The sequence below is a fragment of the Aythya ferina genome (genome assembly GCF_964211825.1).
Source record: "Aythya ferina genome assembly, chromosome: 13".
NCBI lineage: Eukaryota > Metazoa > Chordata > Aves > Anseriformes > Anatidae > Aythya > Aythya ferina.
The window spans coordinates 20284590-20303275 of NC_140311.1; the positions used below are offsets into that span (position 1 = coordinate 20284590).

At 38.0% G+C, this 18686-nt stretch overlaps 1 protein-coding gene across 4 annotated transcripts in view; it reads right to left on the reverse strand.

The window, feature by feature from the left end:
• Positions 1-18686, reverse strand: part of GRIA3 (glutamate ionotropic receptor AMPA type subunit 3) — a 151922-nt gene that overhangs the window by 57348 nt on the left and 75888 nt on the right. For all 4 annotated transcript variants that reach the window (XR_014697425.1, XR_014697426.1, XM_084534019.1 and 1 more), the window contains exons 5-7: positions 5797-5850; positions 4138-4299; positions 135-302 (exon numbers count right to left, since the gene is read on the reverse strand). Coding sequence is in view for 2 of the 4 variants with exons in the window: in XM_084534019.1 (XP_084390145.1) it covers positions 135-302; positions 4138-4299; positions 5797-5850 (384 nt within the window). In the remaining 2 variants the exon portion in view is untranslated. The remainder of the gene's footprint in view (positions 1-134; positions 303-4137; positions 4300-5796; positions 5851-18686) is intronic.

Here is an 18686-nt window from a genome sequence, read left to right on the forward strand (position 1 = left end):
CTTGCCATAAAGTTCAAACAGATGGTACAAATTCTTTAACTAATGTGAATGTTGAACTTAATAAACATCTCTACATGTGTGGGCAATGCTACATTAGTGAATATATCCCATAGCCAGAATATGTTTGCCCTTACCATTTTCAGTGCTCTTTCTATATCAATTCCTTGGCTCCACGGTACTGCAGGGTTAGCCAGGCAGTCTCCGGCACTACCTCTCCTGGAGACATCAACACGCTGCCTTCGCAGGTAACGGAAAGCCTCTGCTATGACTAGGACTGCATCGTGGGTCAACGCAGATGTATACTAAAATTGATCCAAATAAAACATGGTGACAAACTGCAATCTTAGAATCATCCTAGATTTATCAGGTCTAGTCCTTCTCTAGTTAAAATGCTCTTAGAAGAACTGTGCATACAAGCCCTTTTGCTTGCACTCTGGCCTCAGATGCTTTACATTGTTAAACCATTCCACTTATCTCAAATAACAAATAAAAAATATTTTCATTTTGCATAGTACAGAACAGCAAAATAACAAAACTAGTTTGCAGCTGCATGAAGTTTAAGTGGAAGCTTGCTCATCTAAATGAGGTCACTACAAAAATCTGCAATTCCGTGCTGGCCCCTGCTGCTACTAATAGCAAAGGAGAGCTCATATTATTTGCTTGGAAAACTTTTTTTTTTTTTTTAACAAGATTGCCAAGACAGTTTTGAATCGAAGGTAACATAAATCATTTCTGTTTGGACCACAATCCTGATTAGGTAGCATCTGTGGCTGGAAATAGATCAAATAACTTTTTTTAGTAGACGGATATACAAGCAAGTAATCACAAAAAACATGTTAGGCATTACATTTCTTTGGCCCATCTGACATTGCCCATCTGACTTCTCTCACACAGTAAATCTGAGGAAGGTCACAAGCTTTGTGTAGCAACAAGTCTTCAACAAAACCCCAAGACTCCTTTACAACCTGTTTATGCTGCTGTCAACTTCATTCATTGCTTGACATATGTATCTGGTGACATCTCCCAATGCTATAAATTTAATAGCACCTACAAAATATCATAGGGGTGCTTATTTTTTTTCTTTCTTTTTTTTTTTTTTTTCCTATTTCTTCCACATCTTTCTATGAGAATGAAGAGGGGAAATAAAAGATGAGTGGAAGAGTTATCTGTGTGTACTGGTGTGCCTGCTCTTCTACCTATGTATGTACTCAGCCACTCTCTTTGTGGATAAGACTTCTTAAATTCTGAGGCAGTTAGTTCTGTCCTGTAGGGCAGGTCGGCATGAGTAGTGGTCTGAATTTCTTAAAAATGTGTATCATCTTATTGCAAGATCTTCAGTTTGATACAAAGCTTCAGGAAATCTGAACAGAACAAAGCAGACCTGCGTGTGCAGATCAAGACAAGCAGATCTGATAAAAAGGAGCACAAAGGTAGCATTATGAAGGCTTTACAGGAGCCTTCCTTACAGAGTTTTAAATGACAGCAGTTTATAAACCCTTACTCAGTGTGTGAGGGGTGTTCTTGCTCTGACTGTACCTAGTACAGGCATTCTGTTGACTCTGCCTACCTTTACCTCTTCTCATGGTGCTGGCCTTGCTATGCTCACCCTCTCCTCTTTAATAAGTTATCAAAGACTGTATGTCACATCCCACACAACAATATGGAATCAGATAGTGATTTTAACAGCTATTTGTTCTTGTCTTAAAAAAAATCTTGTAATAGCTGTCCAATCTAGGACTACATAAAACTTAGACAGTGATAATTTTTTTCAGCAGACCGCATCAATTGTCAGTAACCTTAATGCAGTCCCTTCCAAGTCATGCCAAGAGAGCTATCTGATTTTCTACTTTATTTGAATTCTACTTATAAATGCATGAGCATGCAAAGAGAAAAAAGAGAGAGGGAAGGGAAAGGCTGATAAAATACAGAATAAATTAAACATCAGGGCTTTAATCTCTAGGCAATTTTATTTCCTAATCAAAAATATTGTACATCAATTTTTAAGTATGCTTTTTGTCTGATTGACAAATACTGTGCACATTTCTATAATGAGTGGTACATTTGTGGAAAGGTAATGTAATCTCTGTGTTTGTACCATATATTTAAGATTATTTTTTTAAGGATAGAGAATAATTTTTCCCTTAAGGTAAATTGCTTTCAAGTGGAACAAAATCTTCCCAGGATAACTTTATATATTTCCGAGCTTTAAAGATTAGTGCAATACTTATCTTTGCTTCTGCCTCACTGTTAGGAAGCTTTAGAAAGCAAGACTAGCTCCTAGTCAACAGGGAACAATACACTGAGTATTATGGGCCTTTTTTGCCTTTCTGAGCTTTCTCTGAAATGCCAGCAAGGCTGTAGGATGGCGTGGGATTAAGATAATTTGCCTTCCCCAACGAAATCACATCCACCTCCAGGATGGAAAAGACTGCAGTGAAGTATCTGGTCCAACACTTCTGAAATAGGACCACTCAGAATAGACTATTCCTGACATGTTTTTTAAATCTGTCGCTTTTGAACTCACCATCAAAGGGGTCCATTTACCTCCCATGGTACATTTTAGCATTTTACTGTGCTTAACGCCCCTTCCCCCCCCCCCCCCCCCTTTTTTTTTTCTTCTTCTGTGCTTGTTACAAATCATCTTGATTGCAATTTCAGCTGACTGCTTCCTGTCCCTGTCTTGGCAGACATTTGAATTATGCCTACATTACAGAATTGAACTCTGCCAAGACTTGGGTGAGGGCAGTTGAACTCAACTGACCACAGTTTTTTGGTGACCAGAACCATCCTGGAGTGGTTTGGGCCAGCCCAGCCTGCATCCCACTGCTTCCCATGCATGGGACAGGACTCGCCAACAGGTAGTTTGGATGCAGCCACCCTTTATAGATGCTAAGACACTTTAACAGCTTGGGTATAGCTAGACCAGTTTAACAGCTTGGGCATAGACACACCATGTTTCTTGGTGGCAGGACTGGAGAACAGTCTCTAGCATTGTTTAGCTTACGGTAGTGATGAAATTCTGGAAAATAGCTGATTATTTTCTTTTCTCTACCAACCTTCTATTTACTGGAAGACTATTACCACACACCATTCATCAATTCCTTCTAAAACTAACTAAAACTAAAAAGAGGGATTTTTACCCTTTTTCATAGTGACACTTTTTTTTTTTTCCCTATCTTTTTCAATTCTCTCTCAGATTGTTCTCCCTGGTTTACTTCTTCCAAGAAGCTGGTGCTACCAGCTGTACAGGCTTTCTGTTGAAAACCCACCAGTAGTCTGAGGTCCTCTTATCCCCCACCAGTTCCTGGTTTTGTTCAACTATTTGTATTGGTGCAAAAGAACAGGTCTAATCAAAAGAAAAAGAGAAGGAAAGGAGGTAATGGGAATATTAATAGTGATCCTAAAAGATATTATGACTTGAAATATTGGCCAGAGCATCCTTGATGCACTCCTTGATTGACAGTGAATAACATACCCCCTTTACCATATAGATGCTGAGGAGGAACAAATCTGTGGGAGATATTAACATGTTGCATGTCTCCTAATAATAGTAACCTTTAGTTCATCCAATCTAGGACAGTTTCAGTGAACCTGGGGCTTAACAAATTTGGAAAATATTACTGGTTGAATTGGAAAATGTCATTGGTTAAATGCTTTAATATCCAGAGCATTTCTGTAAAGGACAGCAGTGAAAACACGTTTAGATTATGAGGGCAAGTCAGCAGTGACTAGCAGGCAGCAGAGGCCCTTCAGTGAATCCAGAGCTATTTAATTTTTTTACAAGAAATTTTCTGTTAGCATTAAAATTGACCAGCAGCCCACAGTTTGCATTGAAAAACTAACCTAATTACTAACACCTGCACCCCAAGACTGGTTCAAAATGTTCAAGTTATAAGTTTTTATCCTCACTGCACAATGATAGCATTTGCAAGATCAAGCCTTTTACTTTTTGCTCCCATGAGTTGGGCACTTGTGTCTGACTGACAACTTTTGCCTCTTTCTCACTTCTGGAATTGCTGTGAACAATGCAACATATTCCAGTCAGGGATGTGTATCACACACATTTACACACCTGGGGTTAAAAAACCCTAAATAATTATTAAAACCCATTTCATCTCGTCCAAGTAAAATAAATACCTTTAATGGTGAGTTTTTGGCTTCTGGGAATTCCCTTTCATCGAGCCTCACCCAGCGTTGTAGAAACTGTTGAACCATTGGGTTTTCATTATTAACTATCTGAAATCCAGTAACATTGGCACCTCCGTGCATTACTCTCTCCAGCACAATGTCTGTGAAACCCTGGGAGGACACATGTAGTAAACAGGAATCATTGTCATCCAAAGCCTCTTTTATTTAGTTCAGTTTTACCTGCTAAAAACTTAGCAAAAAATAATTTGATGAATTTATTTCTTGTTAGCTGAAAATGTTCTACCAAGGAGACAATTGCTATCATGACAGCACATGGGATTGTGATAATGGCATAGGAAAGAATTTTAAAATGTCTTCTTGTTCAGACCTTTGCGATGGAAAACTGCCCTGTTGTAGTGTGGCATATAACATTCACTGGTCAGAAAGAAAGCATTGGGGAAGCTTGAAGTACTACTTCCACTTCTCTCATCATGGTGAAAACCTGTCCAAGAGCTTTGTACAGCAAAGGTTCAATGTTGGGAGCAGAAAAACACTGAACACACGTATTGTTCTGGGGAGGCAAAGCACGCACTTCCTTGGCAAGCAGCTGTCAGTCACGGCATCATTTAGCATTTCACTTTCAAACATAATGGTGTGATTCTCTCCCACTCTGTTGTTATTTATACTTGTGGCAGTAAATTGGTGTCTTTTTGATTAGCATTACTTGATTGCAGTCATGTTTATCTCAATATCAGTGCTTACACATGCTAAAAGACAACCCAGAATAAGAATACCTGTATTTCTATGCACACTCTGCAGTCTAATCAGTGAGATCATGACTGCTTCTTGTAATGCAAAACGACACATTTTAAAGTTGTACAGTACTTATACTAAATAAGGGGATTTAAAAATTAGTCTTTTCTGTTTTAATCACACCAAAACGTGAATATAGAGAATATTCTGCTAAGTGGGATTGCTAACGTCAGTGTGTGATCTTTGGAAAAGTATTTTTCTACTCACCGTAGACACAGAAATCAAAAAATTAGTCTTTCTGCAAGTATCGATTACAATATAATACTTATTCTAAGGAAATCTAGCAGATGTTGTTTCAAAGGCATTATAAACATCCTTGAAAGTAAATTTCAGATTCAATGCCAGGAGTTCTGTTACAAATAAAAATTTGCTGTCTTGCCCTGGAAGGTCAGTACATACACTGTCACCACCCTACACTCTATAATACAAAAGAATGGCTAAATCCGTCTGGCCATTTTACTTGACGGAATTATTGTTTTCATTTGCAGCTTTTCAACACTTATATTATACATACATATTTTACAATTATTTTTCCTGGAGTGCCTAATTTTCAAATGTAAAGAAGACTACAATTACCAAGTGCCTTATTTATGAGGACACAAATTAGTTGAAAACATATAATTAAATTATTATTTTAAAATTAGTGGAGGATATGAGCTGCTTAGATAAAATAAAGACCATAATTGAGTACAAGTAACTTTAACATACCAGTTCCAGTATTTACTGAAGCCATTTCTCAAAATCCAAGAACTCATTCATGCATTTACTCTTTTGCTGATTAAGGTTGACACAAACTGAGCAGCATATATTACCCTCTCAACCTCAGCTGTATTTGTAATGAAGAAAAATTCTTACCAGGTTAGCTAACATGTAGTGATAACCTCGAGAATGTTTGCCAAGGATTACAACCTGTGTGAAGAAAAAAGTTACATGTTATTCAGTGTATGAGGATGATTCTCAACTAGTGGAAAATAAGCCTGAGAATGAAAATTTTTGCATTCTTCTACACCCAATCAAAGGGTAGCATGAATATTACAGACCTGTGACTTTAGAGACATGATGTAGTCATTTGTGTTTTTTAAAACATATGGGCACTGTACAAAAGAGAGTAACTCTCAAGGCTGAGATGACTCCTCTTGCAGAGATGACCTGGCAATCTCACCCTTGTCATCATAATGCCTCCCTGCTGACTTATGCTCATTTTCGTTATCATTTCAATTATTTCTGCTCTGAAATGAAGCAGCACTACATCTACCCACTTAGTAGACTCTTTTTTATGCTCCTTGTTTGTGGAGTATGTGAGAGGTAGGTGAGACAGTCCAGTGTTTATTAAACCATACCAGCACAGCAGGGCTCTGAAAGCACAACTTGTCCTGGGTGCTCCCTGCCAGTAGAGCCCTGGCCAAGCCTTGCCATGTATCCATGACTGAAGTTAAATTCTTAAAGCTATAGGCAGTGACCTTCATTACCTTTTGACAGCCTGAAAACTTGTCATTTCCAGTGTAAATGGATGCATTTGACCGTATATGTTTAGTCAAAATTTGTACTAAATATGATGCTGCACAGTCCACTAAACTAACATTTGCCCTCCCTGACCCCACTTGGCTATGTCTGTGTACAAATGGAGCCATTAAATGGAATCACAAAGAGACAAAAAGCAGTAGGATGAACTGAGCAGACAGACTCTCTAAAGATAAAGGGGATGAGTGGGAAGATGGAATTCTGCCATCTTGTGTGCTCATGTCACCATTGTGCTTTTGCAGAAAGGAGACAAAAATACACTCCCCATGTTCCTGAAGCTGGCTGTCAGCTCACCAGCAATACCCTTTGTACAAAATTATGCCACTGCAATTAGCAATATTCCCTTCTTCAGGTTATAACCTCAGTAACATCCATCCAGTACCACAGCTGCTGAAATAATGTCCAGCAGCAAGAATTTAATTAATAATTGTAGTGATTATGTATGTGTCAGGACAGAATTCAACTTATTCAGACTTTGCTGGGGTAAACTGCTAACAATTATAAATAGCAAACATAATTCTGACCATACACCATGACTGTATCACTAAGAGCAGGTCAAGTGATCAGGTGATGCTTTTTAATGGACCACTTAAGTTTTTACTAAAATCAGATGACATTTGAGTCATTTACTTTAGATATATCGAGGAGCCTCTTAAAGTTCTTGATTAAACTGTTAAGTTCCGAATTGTCTCTTTGGGTTGGCTTGTCCTTAATAGATGACATCTATTTCAAGTTCATATTTAATTCTGTAGAAATTTGCATACTTCCAGAAGCCTGAAAATAAAATGCTGTTCAGGTCCTCTTGAGAACTGTATGTACACTGTGTTGGTAGAAAACATCTGCTTTCCTACACTCACATTTGTTTTCTATGGAAATGTGCAGTCTTCCTTTAGATCATCCGGTGTGTGCGCTATTTGCATATTGAACTGTCTGTTTAAATTTCACCTTTAAGGCAGCGATTTACTTTTTAAAGGTTAAAGACAACAACAGCGTTCTTTACCATTTTAACCTTAATAAAAAATACGAAAGCTTTTACATTTCTATGCATTTAATGTTATAAATGCATTTATTTAAGAGAAAATACCATGACAGATGAAGTCAGAGGCTGCAAGGAAAACACACATGGAGCTGCTACAGACATCTGGAGAAATACTGCAAATAGGAAATGTAGGACTCATTAGCATACATCAGACTCAACTTCCATCTCCTCTATTATCATGTCTCCAAAATGGCCAGAAATAATTCTGACTGTTTAGTCCCTTAGAGAGGTCCAACATACTACAGTCAAGCTTTTATTCAAAAAGCATCTTTCAGAAATGAGCTGCTAGAGTTTCTATTCACACAATCAACCACATTAGTTCATAATTATTTAACTGGATCTTAACAATGCTTTTAAAATTCACTACACATGCTACCCTAAATTTTAACGCAGATGACTCTCCTCCCCCCTCACTTTCCACCCTCTAGCAACTGCCCAGCATCTTGCAGGGAGCTGCTGGATTAGCGAGCCTAGCAGAAACAACCACAGCCATCAGGGTTACTCCTGTGGGAGCACGGGGATGGATAAAGATTTTTTTATGAAGAAGAAAAACAGGAGTATAACAAATAAATCTCATCAACTGCTTATATATTGTGAAGCTTATATAGAAAGTGGGATATTGAATAGTGGTGGTGAATAGAAAGCCAGGATTACAGGACAAGGATTTCACAGAGCTACATGTCTTTGGTAAGTTTCACTTCCAAGACTTAATATTGCTTTCACCTTGACTGAAATAAAAGCTTATAAGATTTAATTCTGAACAAAGGAAGAGGAAAAAAAAAGACTGGAAACTATCATGAATAATTCAGACTTCTGATCACGCATAATTCTCATCTTGTAGATAAAAAGATCATAATGTCAGATTTGATATAGAGCAAAAAAAGTTTGTATTTTTAATTAACTCTTTGGATGTTTCTAATCAATTAAGAAAGTCCAAAGGGAACATAATTAAAATGTATCTAGTTTTAAAATAAAAGGCATAAACTGTGGCCAGCACAAGGCTTACTGGAAGTATGGAACAATATGCCAGATTTGAGAAATTAAATCAGCATCACCAATTTTAGTTTTCATGTCCTTGGTGAAGCAATTTTTTGAATGAAAGCATAAAGACAACTTGGCTTTCACCATATCAGTCATCATGATAACAAATAGGCGACTACATTTTTTTCCCTTAGCTTTAATTTTTTTTTGTACAGTTTTTGAAGATAGCATTATAGAGATTAGCTGAACCGGCTAATGTTAAATTGGTATGAGCACTGTCACAGTTCTAAAGCGATAGTGATGATTCCCTCACGATGTAGTCCAAAGGCTATACACATGTCAGAGAGGAATAATAGTGCAATGGAAGCGAAATATCTTTGATACTAACCCCATAATTACTCTGCTACCTTTTGACTTATTCCTTACTCAAATTACAACCACAGCTATTTTGTGGTCTAGAACAAGAATCTGCTTTTTTCTTGGCCATGAAAATTAAATGTTGGGATTAAGGATGAAGGGAACAATATAAGACGAATTCTTAAGATGAGGAGACTGGCGAGATCTTAGATGAAGATCAAGGCACAGAAGTTGTTATAAATGGTAGTAACAGAGACCCCAGGGTTGTGCTGGAACAGTCCTCCAAAGACCCGATGAAGAACTGGAATGGTAAAAGTACAGAGCATGAAGATGAACAGAACTAAAAGAACAGAGGCAAGGAAAGAATAGGTTGAAGGAAGAAAAGAGTCTGTGGGCTCAAAAGAAAAGGAGCAATTAAAGAATAGTGCAAGCTTGGCAGGTGGGGCGGAACAGGCATATTTTGTCTTTTAAAGTATCATTGGTTTGTCTTTGATTCAGGGATGGGAAAGATATTTTTTCACTTATGGATGGAGAAAATCACGGAACAGCTGAGGTTGGCAAGGGCCTCTGGAGAATGTCTATTCCAACACCCTTGTTCACAGCAGGGCAGCTGGAGCAGGCTGCTCATGACTGTGCTACATTTTGAATATCCCTGAAGACAGAGATTCCATAGCCCTTTTGGGCAATTTGTTTCAGTGTCTGACTACCCCCTCAGTATTCAACTTGTCTGACGTGATCTCTAGATGCTTTTCTGCAGAGCTGCTTCCTAGCCAGGAAGGCTCTACTCAGTGTGTATGGGGTTATTCTTCCTATCAAACACTCCTCCCAGTTTTGTATTATCTGCAAACTTGCTGAGATACACTGTCCCATCACTTGGGTCATTAGTAGAGTTTAAGCAGTACTGGCCCCAGTACCCTTGGGGTACTCCACTAGTAACTAGCTTCCAGCTGGATTTGTATTGCTGATCACAAAGGCCAGCAATTCGGTCAGTTTTCAGCCACCTTTATCTTCACTTATCAAGCCCAAATGTTCCCTAACTTGATACTTCTCTACCTCTACCAAGGTGAGTCTTCATTGCTCCAAACTTTGCCACTGGGACCTGGGATTCTTGAAGGCAAATCTCACCAGTAAAAGCAGAGGTGAAGAAGGCAATTATCTTTGGAATTCTACACTAAAACATGCCAAATCAGAAAAGATCTAGAAATGCTACTGCAGTCACATCTCTGTGGGCTTTGATTTTGAAAGGAGTCATTGAAAAGTACAAGCTAAGAGGATATGTTTGCATTTTTATGTAGAGAAGTGGCTATTATGATTTTGGCAGAAGTGAAAAGAAAACCACCATGTCCAATTAATACTTGTTTGGAGCTCATCTTCCTTTCATTTGAATCCATTGCCATCTGGTCAGTTTAGTCTTTTTAATCAAAGCTATTTATTATCCTTTATTTACAAATGAAAGAAGAAAGAAAAGAAATTAAATCACAAAACTACAGACTACCTCAAAACCCTGATATTTTATGAGTCTATTAGATCTTCCCATAACATAAAATACTGATGTTGACAGGCAGTATTGCCACAAAGAAGGTCTAAAGATTTTTCCTGTGCTTTTCACTCCTGACAAGTTGCAGAAATATGCCACTTAAATGGAATGACAGGCAGAGATCTGACCTGTTGCGCTGTGTCTTTCCATTTTTAATGTATCTGGGAACAATAAGGCAGTCTAAGTCCAGAACTCTTTTTTTTTTCCTAGGTTTTAGAAAGGCAGCAAGAAAAATGAGATTTCCTAAAAGCTCAGAGTAAAGAAGGATTTTGTCATCTTTGTTGAGGTTATTCACACATTAATTTGGGTCCAAATTTTGCAAAAAGCCCACGATTAACTTCAAGCATGTTAGCATGTCTTCTCATTTTTTAAGCATACATGTAAGTTTCTGAGGACAGGAGAGCTTAGCTACCTCCACATAAGCAGTAATGTTCCACTAGGACTTGCTTTCAAAATCCAGTTGTGACACCTTCACCTTCAAAGCAGTGTGCAAATGCCAGCAATGATGGCATGATGCTTGCTTTTCAGCAGCAAACAAGCAAAATAGAAAAATGGACACAGGTCTAAAAAAATTTCAACAGAATCATCAGGATCAGCTATCAGTGTTGATCGCTCTTTGTGGGAACAGGATCAGTAACAGGCCCTTGCTATGTCAAGCATGGCAACAACTGTCTGGCAAACCTAAATTGTCATGGAGCACTGGCTGATCCTGGTGATCAGGTCAGATGTGTTCTAGCTCGTATCCCTATTGATAGCACCACTGCACTTCCAAGGATGGAGTTACTTCAAGCTCATCTCAGATCTGAGCAGCTCCTACCTGATACTGGATTAAATGATTGAAAAGTTGTGGCAGCACCCTACTGGACCAGTGGCACTGGCTAATTTAGTCTTCAAGACCCACTTCAGAAAGGAGCACCACAGTCCAATTAGTTCAATAAAAGCTGAAGTCAAGTCCCCTAAATTTCTCATCAGTATGTTACCAAGGATACTTAGTTTATGCTGAGTGGCATCTACAATGCACTGCATCTCAGCTCTGTTTCTGTAGATCAAGAAAAAAAGAAACTGAAGACGTCCTACAGCTGGAGAATGCAGAGTCCTCTCCTGGCCCCCTTCCCACTCACATAGCCCCTTGCTGTGGTGTGGGAGCTGCCCATGAGGCTTGCAGCCACCACATTTTGGTATTCTAAGGAGGGTGCATTGTTAATACCAACATTATTGTCTACACTGTTGTCATGTGGGCAAATGATCTGGTGAAACAGCATTTGATAGTCATACATAATCATTCCTCATTATGTTTACTTTGCACAGGTCACCCCTTGTCATGTAAATTTTCCAGACTGGAATAGGATAAATAGAATAGAAAATAGAAGCTCTTCCTAAAAGTGAAAATGATTTTCTTCATCTAACCAGATGCCAAAGTAAAAATAAGATCTCTTGTAACCTCCATTTTGGTGTAAATTTGCAGTGTCTGCCACCTCCCCCCCCCTTTCCCATTCACATGCAAGCTCCTACACAATAAGCAAGTTCACTTTGAGGATTCTAAGCACAAGAAGACAAGGTGAGGTCTTCCCTGAGTAAATTCAAATTCAAATAGCATGTTGACACCTTTTTGGTGTTACGATTTTGTCTCTTTCTATCACACCAATAGCACCAGCACAAATGTACGAAGCTCCAGAGGAACAAGAATAATGTGGCAAAATATCACAGGTAGTAGTGGCCTTGCCACAGCCAAACAGGTAATACTTATCCTGCCTTTAATCCCACAGAAATAAACCCATTTCCATCTACAGTAGGAATGGCTCTCCTCATACAAATGGCCAGAACCTCGTAATAGTAACCATAGTGCAAAACCAGTGAAGGTGATTTATTTCTTCACTTAATATTAATGGTATGAGAATCTGGGCACCAGGGATTGTGATGCTGTAAAATATGCAGTAAACAATTATTTCATTTATATGAAGAATGAGTACTATATTAAATTTGAGTTAAATATTAAATGAAGAATGTATTAAATATTAAGATGAAGATTCTACTCACACATTATTTGTTGCAGATAAAAATAACTGCATATATGGTTGAGATTAATTTATCCACCATTTCAGAGACTTCCTGTCCTTCAGGGAATGTCACAAATCCATGTACAGTCTGTATTGCTGGGTTTTGTATTTTTGTGCAGTGTATAGATCTAAGAATCTTACTTGTATGCTGTTGCCATCATTTACATTTTTAACCACACCTCAAAACCATAATCCTACCTTTCTCTATAGCACAGATCATTAGTATGTGTCTGTAAAACTTTCTCTAAACAGATTTCAGGTTTACCACAATGTATCTCTTATGGGAGATAATCTCCTAGAAGACACAAATCTCCTAATGGAAGGGACAAAAATGTGCATTGTAGAAGCAAGAACCTGAGATACTTCTGTAGCACTTTAATAAAGTTTTTCCCTCTTTAGCTCTTTTCTGTGTCTTTCTCTCTGTTGCCTTTCTCCTTGATGATTAGTCACTTCAAGAGTGAAATTTTACTTTTAGGCCATCCCCATGTAGGTGATGGTCATGCATATTAGTCCTTGGAGGGTAATTAAAGGCGACATCTGAAGCTGTATTGTACTCCCTTCTCTCTCCAGAAAGCTAAACTTTTTTTTTTTTTTCCCATAACGAATATGACATTTACTAATCGAAGACTGCTGTAGTAGAGCATGCATTTAAGTCATGCAGAAAAAAGTATATAAGAAATTATTTCAGCAAAATATTACAAACTGCAACATAAGTTCTGAGGGCGTGATACTTTCTTCTAATTCCTTTCAGTGTGATAACAAAGTTTTCTGTGAATTTTCTGTGCCCTGTGATGATTTCCCTAAATCCATTTTCCTTGGTATGATTTAACAATATTATCAGATTATCTAATCTGATGGCATAGTTATTATTAAAAGACATATACTGCAAAAGCATCAGACCCTGGAGATGCAGAGATGCAGAGTTTCGCGATCCCTAGTAACTGACATTTGTAATCACAATTGTTTACTCTTTAAGCCAAATAAAATTCATGAAATAACCTTTTCTTTCTATCAAAATCTCTTTGTTTTCATTTGTTGACAGATGAGCACAGTGTTGTATCTCTCAGGACTGCATCTCTCCTCACAAGTCATGTCTTTCAGTACAAAGACCTTCACATAAAAATCAATCAAAACTTAAGCTATCATTCATCGCTTAAAGATATTCTGCTAAATCCAAGATCAGATATAGTGCTTTTTAAAACTACCAAAAAAAATAATAATGTAGTGTATGAAAGAGATAGCCAAAATGGCCAACAGACCTTTGCCCCTAATAATTGCCAAGAGGTTCTCAAGAGGTTCTCAATTTGTTCCTACAGAGAGCTTCTCCAAAGAGATTTATGTGTTGCAAAATTTTTTATTAGTGAATTCTTTGGGTTCTGGAGTGAGATTAAACTGTAAAAATCCAGTTGTTTTCCAGAGGAATTTTTGGAGTTATATATAAAGGGAAGTAAATCAATGAAATATGTTAATCTGCAGCCATGATTTCCACACAATCATTTTAGGAAGGAGTCCATATTTTTATTGTCCCCATAGTTCTAGTATTTTCTTTGAGAAAGATCCTATCTTGAAAGATGTTTAATAATGAAATGCTTTTACATACAAGGTAATTTCACAGAGATTCCAGTATTTTCTTAAGCCTCTGTGAAACTTTAATTTCAAAACTCACATGAAATTTCACAAAGACCTCTAGTCTCACAGAAAACAAACCAAAAGTAAACATGTACAGGAAATGTCAAAGCACAATAAGCTTTTGGTCTTGAATGCCAGAATTCCTTTAATTCAGCACTGGCAAACCAGGGAGTGGTACTCTTCTCATCAGTTGCACCTTCCAGTCCTGCTGGGTCAGTATTTTGTCTTCCTCCCCCTTTCTTGTCTATAATCCTTCTCAGGTCAGCCACTACCAGAAGGTCAGCAACTGTGACATGAAAGGGTTTAAGTTATGTTCTCTGATCTGACATATTTTTGGTGTAATGTTGGACAATTACCTGGGTCTGAAGCTTTTCAATGGACTCTTGCCATCAAAGTTCAATCATATTTTTGATCATAGTGATGCTTTTTGACGTCTTCTCTGGAATTCTGATATTCTTAGCAACACCCCACTTTGAAATTTTTTGAAGAGTGTAATGGTAACTTACTGCAAAATTTTTGAGCAACCTCCCCCAAAGCTCAAATGACCTTTTTTGAAGACAATTATTTTGGTACTGTATTTGGGACTCTGCAACTTGGCTGTTTCTCTACATGGATCTTCCAAAGAAACTTCACTTTATATAAGCTGATAGGAAACATACACAAAGAAAGATTGTTGTATTCTGTATTCTGATATTGTAAACTGCTTCTGATAAATTCTGAAATACTTAACTTTTTTGCATTTCACCTAGTCAAGGGCAAGTCTCATGCATTAGTCAAGGTCCTGTGGAAATATATCCCTTGCTGCTCAAGCACCTGAGAAGAGACATGAGGTTTTGCTAACCTGAGAATGAGTATGTAGCGTTGCTATCTCTACTCTGATATTCTAGGCAGCCCATAAGAACAGGAATTTCTGTTAACTGCTCAGGTAGGTAAGTTCTTGGTAACCATGCTTTGCACTGACACAAACACCTCTTTAAAAGACACCAATGTTTCTTAGTCAATTCTTACCACAGAAAAGTTAAGCAAACAGGTGCATGTGGCTGTGCCACTACAGTCAATTGCCTCTACCTAGCAACATTCATGTTTAGATTTCCTTCAGTCCACAAGGTAACCAGCTCTTATCCCAACATAATAGGGTTCCATCACAATAACATTCTCATGGCCAACTCTGCAGATATCCTCTTTACTCCTGCTACCCCCTTGCCTCTCTGTGGTTGTGGATCCTTTCATTGTAGAGCTACAAGACCAAATTAAATATATCAAATTCAGCACAATCAAAACTGACTTCCAAACTATCCTCCTTAACTAAGTTTCACAACATCTAAAGCCCCTTTCACAAATGCTATTAACAATAGCCATCTTACATTTACTCAGAATTTTTCAAACTCTGCAGGAATCACGAATACTTCAGTCCAGTCATATAGTGTAAAGGCATATCCACATCATTAACAAGCAGCTCATTAGTGGCCTTTAATGCCTCATTTCTGTGACACAAAAATGATATCTATTTATGCCTTTTGGGTCTCTTTTGGGGTTTCTCTAAAATTGTATGATGATAGTTCTTAAGAGTATACTCTGGCAATCACAGACAAACTTGAATGATGCTTATTTCTTCTCATATTCTGCAGGGGAAATGAAACTCCCCCAGTCATAGTTGTTCTCAATATAATAGGATGTATATAAGTTTGTGGAAAGAGAAGAAAAAATTAGGTAAACTGAGACACAGAGTTTTCATTTTAAAAATACATAAACTTCTCATTTTCTCTACACCTCTATTCAGCATGTCAAAGCTAAACCTGTGTTAGTCCCCGGAATTGAACAAGAGCCCTTGGAAACAGAATTCTGCTTATATAAACCATTACTGCATGTCAGGATCACTTCAAACCATTATGTGGATATAACCCAGAAGTGTCGCAGTAATTCAGTCCCAATGCTCACATGAGAATCTTTTGGAGGGGGGGTTTGTACTGCAGAACACTGCCTTCAAGCAGACTGAAAAACACTGAATAGTAGCCATTCTTTTTTTTCCCTTTTCAGCATTTCTTTTCCATTTTAAATGTCCTATGAAATTAAGGGAAAAAAAAATCAGTGCAACCTTCTCTAGGAAAGACAATGTTACTTTTTCTTATATTTTTTACTGTAAATTGAATTTTACTGTGACTAGAATTGCATTCAATTTGCTCTTTTCAATGCTTTGAAGGAGTTTGAAAGGTTTATTCTGCTTTGCTATAATCAGCACTCTGCAGTACTGCCTGTAAAACTTGGTGCAAAAATTGTGAACCAAAAGAGATTACAAAGAGTTAATTTATTTTTACTAGGCTTAGCCTATGCAGCAGAGGAAGTCTTTTTACTCGTATGACGTAATAAAGTCGCAGCAGTATTTTTCCTTTCCGATCCTTTACATGCATCTCCCCAGGATAAAAGATACTCAAGGTATTTTTAAAGGTATATTCATATTTCATATTATTTTATTCATTACATATTTTGGAGGATTGAGTTTTTAATAGTACATACTCCACTATTCCTATGCATGCACATCCATGGTCTCACACACATAAATTTGATATAGTAGTATCAACTTTTTTAAAGCTTGGGAACATTAATTTCCTCTAAAATTGTTATGTTGTTTTCCATCTTACTGGTTGAATACTATGGCATGTTGACATTTCAGGCTTAGTTGATGATTTATAGGGCCTGGTTCTTTATAAATTTACCCCAGGCTAGCCCTGGTAGTTTTAATTTACTCCAGGGAGGCTAATGGCATTGCTCTGGTGTGAAGGTGGGATAAGAGAAAGGAATTGCATATGAAAGCAATTATAAGCAGCGAGTGATTTGCACTGGGATGTTACTTTGCTGTATTAGGGCCTGATCTAAATCCATCTGTAGTCCAGAGCAGAGGCACTGCAGCTCTGGATCACGCCTAGGGACCTCATATTAGCGACATCCCCACTAGGCTGTAGCTATCAGTTACTTGTATCATATACCACACCGCCAACCTCTGGGCTAAAAAAGAAAGTCCCACTCTGGAAATTGGAGCTGCAGCACCTCGGTGCTCTGTGAAGTGCATTTGGGAACATCTTGATTCATGAGGAGCCCTGAGAAGCACCAGTGGTCCTCTTCCTCCCCCAGACAGGGTGATTCATAACACACTGAGGCCATTAATCCTGACTTCGTCAGCTGGGGAAAAAAAGACATACACTTTTGTGTGGCTGTTCTTTTACTGAGTTAGGACTTTGCTTGTAAATGAACTTATGAGACACCAGGACTATCACGCTGTCTCTGGTGATGTACAATGCCTGTTTGCACAGTGGTATTATGCTATTACTATTAATTTTGATGGTGTGTTTCCTTCCTCTCCCTGCAGTTGGTTCATCTGAATTGTTGCAAAGATGGTTGCCTTGGAAACTAATTAAGGAAAGCCTTTGGTTAGAAGCAGAATTTCAAGCATTAAACTATTTGAGAGACAGATGCAGAAATTAAGGTAATGTCTGCCAAGATGAAAGGGTTTATCCTTTATACAGAGAATAAAGAACTACATTAAATGCCAGGACTGAAATAAAGCAACTTGTGTACAACACTGATTTTTTAAAACCTGGACTAGACATGTGAGCAAGCAATTTTAAAATAAGACGGTGGATTACAAGAGGTGAAAAAAGATTCCCAGAGCTGCTAGGGATGGCAAGATGCTTAAATACAGTGCAACAAAAAAATGAGATCACATGTCAAGCAAGTTCTAGCAAGCTCTCCCTTTCCCCACAAATATTCTGCATTTTCCAAAGATTTCTCGTGAATGTTGTTTTTTGGAAAGTATCTGTGGAGGTAGTGAAAAACCAACTCCTGTCCCCACAGTCCAGGTATCGTATGGGAAGCATCAATGCATACATTTCCTTCCAGAGTACATCAAACTTGGGAGTGAGAGGCTATCTCCAAAGGGCCCTCAGGCTTGGCTTTTCTGCTGAGACTGTCAGCAAGGGTAACAATTAGTGCCAAGCTCAGAAACAGCTCCTATGATGTGGACACAGGCTAATTAATGAGTGGGACCCTCTGAGGGCTTTGTGAAGGCAAACAGAAATGCACAAATTCTGTGTGCTGAAAAGCTGCAGAGGAAGGCAAACTGCAGCAAAATGTGCTTTTAGTTACCTGTTATCTGAAATTCAAAGCAAAGACAGTCTATCTCTGAGTGCAATGGTACCAATTTAAACATTGTCTCCGGGATAATGTTTGGCTCTATACTTGCAGCTGTGTAACTGAGAAAATATTGTGGATCACTGTACATTTAAAGGTAATGCAGAGGTTGCCTTATAAATATGCCTCTAACTTCATAAAGGCATACTGCAAATGTGGTGATAAAAATACGTAAAATATCAAAAGCAGATGCATGTGTGTGCATTGGTGTGTGTGTTTATATCCCATGAATTATCATAAAACATAAAATGAGTAATTGCTACTATTGCAGAAAATTAAAAACTCTAACGGTGACTTCAGGTTCATACGCCTCTGGCATAAGAAACCAGATTTGCTTAGCATCAGTCTTCCGCATGCTGCAGTGTGTGCATTTATGGTGGGACATTTCATATTAATTAGTATTATTACTGATCAACTACATTTAAAATCGTGCTTTAAT